The 5,300-nt window shown below is 49.5% G+C and overlaps 2 protein-coding genes across 4 annotated transcripts in view; one reads left to right on the forward strand and one right to left on the reverse strand.

Moving 5' to 3' along the window:
• LYSMD1 (LysM domain containing 1) overlaps window positions 1-2,397 on the reverse strand; it is an 8,141-nt gene extending 5,744 nt beyond the window's left edge. The window contains exon 1 of one of the 2 annotated variants that reach the window (XM_021719462.1): window positions 2,207-2,397. In XM_021719462.1, the coding sequence (XP_021575137.1) occupies window positions 2,207-2,242 (36 nt within the window). In that variant the 5' untranslated portion in view covers window positions 2,243-2,397. Of the gene's footprint in view, window positions 1-1,555; window positions 1,981-2,206 lie in introns of those variants that run through there. The other variant, XM_008071781.1, reaches the window with a different exon arrangement.
• An 88-nt stretch (window positions 2,398-2,485) lies between these two features.
• The window catches only part of SCNM1 (sodium channel modifier 1), a 3,663-nt gene continuing 848 nt past the window's right edge, over window positions 2,486-5,300 (forward strand). The window contains exons 1-6 of one of the 2 annotated variants that reach the window (XM_008071782.2): window positions 2,486-2,647; window positions 2,888-2,958; window positions 3,634-3,722; window positions 3,812-3,909; window positions 4,022-4,110; window positions 4,738-4,932. In XM_008071782.2, the coding sequence (XP_008069973.1) occupies window positions 2,597-2,647; window positions 2,888-2,958; window positions 3,634-3,722; window positions 3,812-3,909; window positions 4,022-4,110; window positions 4,738-4,932 (593 nt within the window). In that variant the 5' untranslated portion in view covers window positions 2,486-2,596. Of the gene's footprint in view, window positions 2,648-2,756; window positions 2,959-3,633; window positions 3,723-3,811; window positions 3,910-4,021; window positions 4,111-4,737; window positions 4,933-5,300 lie in introns of those variants that run through there. The other variant, XM_021719461.1, reaches the window with a different exon arrangement.

Genomic DNA, 5,300 nt, shown 5'->3' on the forward strand with positions numbered 1-5,300 from the left:
AACCTGCTGGGCTCTGGCGATCCTTCCGCCTCAGCCTTCCAAGTAGCGGGAATTACAGGCGCGCGCCACCACCCCCGGCTAATTCAAACTCACACATTTTATCATGTATAATCATTATCTGTGTCCCCGTCCATTTTCCATTAGACTGTAAATTAAACAAAGACAGCAACCATACATTTTATTTATGCATCTGTCTCCCAAGAGAGTTACCACAGTGCTTTAAATACAATAAGCATAATATTGTTGGCTAAATTTAACATTTGTTTGTGTGAGATGGAACAAGATATTTAGGGAGGTGGGAAATAACCTCCTCAACTTTAATGCTTTCCTTTTTTTTTTTTCTGAGTCAGAGTCTCACTCTGCTGCCCAGGCTGGAGTGCAGTGGCACAATTACAGCTCACCACTGCCTCAACCTCCTGGCAATCCTTCCACCTCAGCCTCTCAGGTAGCTGAGACTACAGGCATGTGCCACCAGCCCAGCTAATTTTGTTTATTTTTTGTAGAGATGAGACCTCACTCTTGCCCAGGCTGGTCTGGAACTCCTGGGCTCAAGCAATCCTCCTGCCTCAGACTCCCAAAGTGCTGGGATTACAGGTATAAATCACCATGCCTGGCCAATGCTATACACTTTTACAGCTATTAAATCTCCCCTCTGCATGACCTGAAATATTTGGTGTAGAGGGTAACTGTGTTGCACCAAGGAAGCCACCTTGCTGGAAAAAGGGCAGAACATTAAGGAAACAAGAGCAGGAAGAGACAGGCACTTTAGAAAGTTAGAATTAAAAACCAGCTCTCCATTATTAGCTGTAATTGTTTAATCATTTGCAATTAAAAATTTTCTGTGTGGTTAACAGAGTCAGATAGACCTGTTTGAATCCTAAATCTGACACTCAGTTATTTGACCTTACTCACATTGGTTAACCAATCTAAGTCCCAGTGTCTTCATCTGCAAAAAGGGAACAGTATTTATATGCTTGCTAAGAATGTTAGGATCAGATGGGCCAGAGCAGGTAAGGCCCCAGTATAATGTCTGGCATCATAAGTAGGAGCTGCCCCTCTCCCCTGGAATAGTAAACTGAGATCTGTCCCAACCACCCGGTGCAATACTGAGATGGGAAAACAAAAAGAAAAAGGTAGCAGGCCGCGATGGCTCATGCCTCTAATCCCAGCACTTTGGGAGGCAGAGGCAAGAGAATTGCCTGAATCCAGGGGTTCCAGATCAGCCTGGGCAACTTGGGGAGACTTCGTCACTACAATAAATCAAAAATTAGCCAGATGTGGTGACGCATGCCTGTAGTCCCAGTTATCTGCAAGGCTGAAAAGGAAGGATCACCTGAGCCCAGCAGGTCGAGGATATGTTAGCCACGATGGTGCCACTGCACTCCAGCCTGAGTGACAGTGAGACTGATTCAAAAAAAAAAAAAGATAAAGGTGCAACAGATCACAACACAATTAGGAAAATTTCAGGGGAGGTTGCCAAGAAAGGCCACTATATTCCTCTGAGGTCCAAATTCCTTCTAACTGGTTGTCCGCACCCCAATCCTGGTAGACTCACCGTCACCCCATATTTGAGGGCTAGTCCGGCCAGCGTGTCTCCAGGCTCCAGGCGATGCTCCAGGCGTCTTTCCCTCACTGGGGAGCAGGCCGACTGCACTAAGCTTCCATAAGAACGAGCCCGGCTTCCCTGAAGCAGTCCTGACCCCCCGAGGGGAGGCTGTCTGGAGGGAGAAGCCATCTTCTCACCCTGCCGAGCTGGGGTTGCAACCGGGGGAGGCCGGGCCAACTGACTGGGAGCGACGGCCTGAAGTCTGGGAATGGATATTCAAGGGATTCCTTTCGCCCTTCTCTCTCTCTCCTAAGTCTCCTCGCCCGCCTGGCACTACGCCTGTCGCCCCTCCCCGCTTCTCCTCCCTCCAAGCCCCTTACCCACAAATCTGTCCCGAGTATTCGGTCTCTCCTAAGCACCCCTCTGACTTTCGACCCCTCGCTACACTGACCTCTGACCTTTGAACTCTAGAAGCCGTCCTCAACACTCTTTCCTCAGTTTGCCCCCAAGTCCGGCAGCCCGGCCTCCGGGCGCCCCCACATCCCGGCTCCGACCTGTCCCGGGGTTCATCTGCTAGGACCTGGAACAAATCAGGCCCATGCCCGGTAGGCTGCCGCCGGAGAACAAGAGCGTGAGGACTACGAATTTGCAATTAGTAACTTTCCACTCGGAGATCCTCAAAGGCCTGCTCCACATCAGATAGGTCACACCCTCAAATCCTGGCTCCCCATCTAGGTGCGTGTGCCTCCAAACACCTCGAACCCGCCAAGATGCTACGGCCCGGAGCAAGCTGAGCGGCAAGCAAAGACTTCATTTCCCAAAAGGCGCCGCGTCGGCGGAGTCGCAGGGCATCATAGGAAATACAGTGTTCCCGGCGCACCAGCGGCTGAGCTTCCGGGTGGCGCGGTGCATGCGTGGAAGTGCATCCCCGGAAGTGTGGAAGCCAGCCGGAAGGGAACCGGAAAGAGGAAAGGGGACTTGTTACGGTGGCCTGGAGGAGTGGCGGAACCCGCACAAGGGAATCTATCATTTCTGGGATTTACAGTCGTGATGTCGTTCAAGAGGGAAGGGGACGATTGGAGTCAACTCAATGTGCTCAAAGTAAGCGTGAGCGGAGAGGTCTGGGGCAGATTCAGGCGCTCTCTGAAGCCTGTGAAGGAGCTTTGTTTCGTTGCTCTGGCAACAGCTTGGGGCGGGTCGGGGGGACCCATTCTTCGCCCTACGATTGTTATTCTCCCCCATAATCCTTATTACATTTGACTGCTCATGCCTATCATTTTCCTTTCATCCTTCCCTGCTATCCTGCTGATCCCGTCGGACTTCTTCCACTATCCACTGCAGAAACGAAGAGTCGGGGACCTGCTGGCCAGTTACATCCCAGAGGATGAAGCCCTGATGCTACGGGATGGACGGTGAGGGCGAGGAGCAGATCAAGCCTGAGGGTTCTGCGGTTGGAGGCTCACCAAACTTTTTTTTTTTTTTTTTTTTTGAGTCAGACGTCTGGCTATGTTGTCCCAGGCCTCGATCTCCTGGACCTAAGAGATCTTGCTGCCTCAGCTTCTCTAGTAGCAGGGACTACAGGCGCTGGATTTCAACAAACTTTTGTTACTAATCCTGTCTAGGATTCTTTGGCTGGCAGTGAGGACTGAAAGAAGTGGAGATTGGGAGATCTGGGTTGGGCTTTGGAAAGGACTGTTAGGGCCTGGTGGGACCAACAGCAGGGACCCCCTCCTCTTTGACCAGTTATTTTCTTTTTCTTTTCTTTTTTTTTTTGAGTTGGAGCTCACTCTGTCGCCCAGGCTGGAGTGCAGTGGCATGCTCACATCCACTGCAGCCTCGACCTGCTGGCCTCAGGTGATCCTTCTGCCTCAGCCTTCCAAGTAGCTGGAACTACAGGCATGCACCATTACACCCAGCTAATTTTTTAATTTATTGTAGAGATGAGGTCTCACCAAATTACCCAGGCTGGTTTCAAACCTGTGGACTTAGGCAATCCTCTCACCTCGGCTTCCCAAGTGCTGGAATTATAGGTGTGAGTGGCTCTGCGCCCCGCAGGACCAATTATTTTCTTCTCTCCCTTTCCCCAGCTTTGCTTGTGCCATCTGTCCCCACCGACCTGTACTGGACACCCTGGCCATGCTTACTGCCCACCGCGCAGGCAAGAAACATCTGTCCAGTAAGTTTGGGGTATAGAGGATAAACCCTGAAATCTCTGCAGACTACTCTTGGTGCTATATTTTAAATTCTCTTTCCCTTTTTCCTCAGGCCTGCAACTTTTCTACGGCAAGAAGCAGCCAGGAAAGGAAATGAAGCAGAATCCAAGACATCAGAATGAATTGAGGAGGGAAGAGACCAAAGCAGAGGTAATCAGAACCAGAGTGTGTGTTCCAGGCAGGACCCTGCTGCATACACCAGGCTTGAAAGGCTTTGGTTTCACTGTACCTCTGAAGGTTCTGTCTTCTATCTCCTTACCAGGCTCCTCTGCTAACCCAGACACGACTTATCACTCAGAGTGCTCTGCACAGAGCTCCCCACTATAACAGTTGCTGCCGCCGAAAGCACAGGTATATGGGATGGGAAAGCCAGAGGTAGGATCAGAATGAGATAGATGGCTTCAAAATTATAGTTTTCCAATTTGTATATTGAGGAATTCTAGTTTTCTGGAAATACCAATTGACGGGAAAAAGATAATTTTGTGATTTTATTTTATTTTATTTTTGAGTTGGAGTCTCACTCTGTTGCCCAGACTGGAGTGCAGTGTCCGCTCCCAGCCACCTAGCCTCGACCTGTTGGGCTCCGGCGATCCTTCCGCCTCAGCCTTCCAAGTAGCTGGTGGCGCATGCCTGTAGTTCCAGCTACTTGGAAGGCTGAGGTGGAAGGATCGCTGAGCCCAGCAGGTCAAGGCTACATTGGCCGTGAGCATGCCACTGAACTCAAGCCTGGGCAACAGAGTAAGACACCAACTCAAAAAAAAGAATAACATTAGTATATTTTAAGGGCTATACAATGTCTTATGATTAAAAAAATACTTTAAAAAATTTAAGCTAGCCTTTCCCAAATTTATGATTTCAGAATCCTTTTTTATGCAGAATACTTATAATATCTTGAGGAAGCGCTGTTCTAAGAGGTGGGGAGTCATAAGAGAGCTGGCCCTTTACTGCTTTTACAGACTTTGATTCTTCTCTTTCCAGACCAGAAGCCCCTGGTCCCTCAGTCCCCCGTTCACCTGTGCCACCCCCAGAGCTTGAACTCCAAAGTGGGAAGACCAGTAGGGAACCTGAGCTTAGTGCTGGCCCACAGGCCAAGGAGTCAGCAGCTGTCTCAGCCCCTGCCCCCATGAGCCCCACAAGAAGACGAGCCCTGAATCACTATCTCACCCTTCGCAGGTATGTCAAATCACTTGCCTCAGATTTTCTCTTTTCTCTTTTCTCTTTAACTCTCCTTTTTTCAAACCTACTCAACTGTTTTTGTTTTAGCCACCCAACTTACACAACTCTCAATTGTTTTTTTTTATTGCCATTAGCTTTTTTTTTGAGTCAGAATCTCACTGTCGCCCAGCCTGGAATGCAGTGGCACACTCATGGCTACTGCAGCCTCTACCTGCTGGGCTCAGGTGATATGCCTCAGCCTTCCAAGTAGCTGGAACCACAGGCATGTACCACGACACCTGGCTAATTTTTCTTTTTCTTTTATTTATTTATTTTTGAGTTGGAGTCTCACTCTGTTGCCCAGACTGGAGTGCAGTGGCTGCTCC

This window comes from Carlito syrichta, unplaced genomic scaffold (genome assembly GCF_000164805.1).
Source record: "Carlito syrichta isolate Samal-C Ts95f unplaced genomic scaffold, Tarsius_syrichta-2.0.1 Scaffold314725, whole genome shotgun sequence".
Taxonomy (NCBI): domain Eukaryota; kingdom Metazoa; phylum Chordata; class Mammalia; order Primates; family Tarsiidae; genus Carlito; species Carlito syrichta.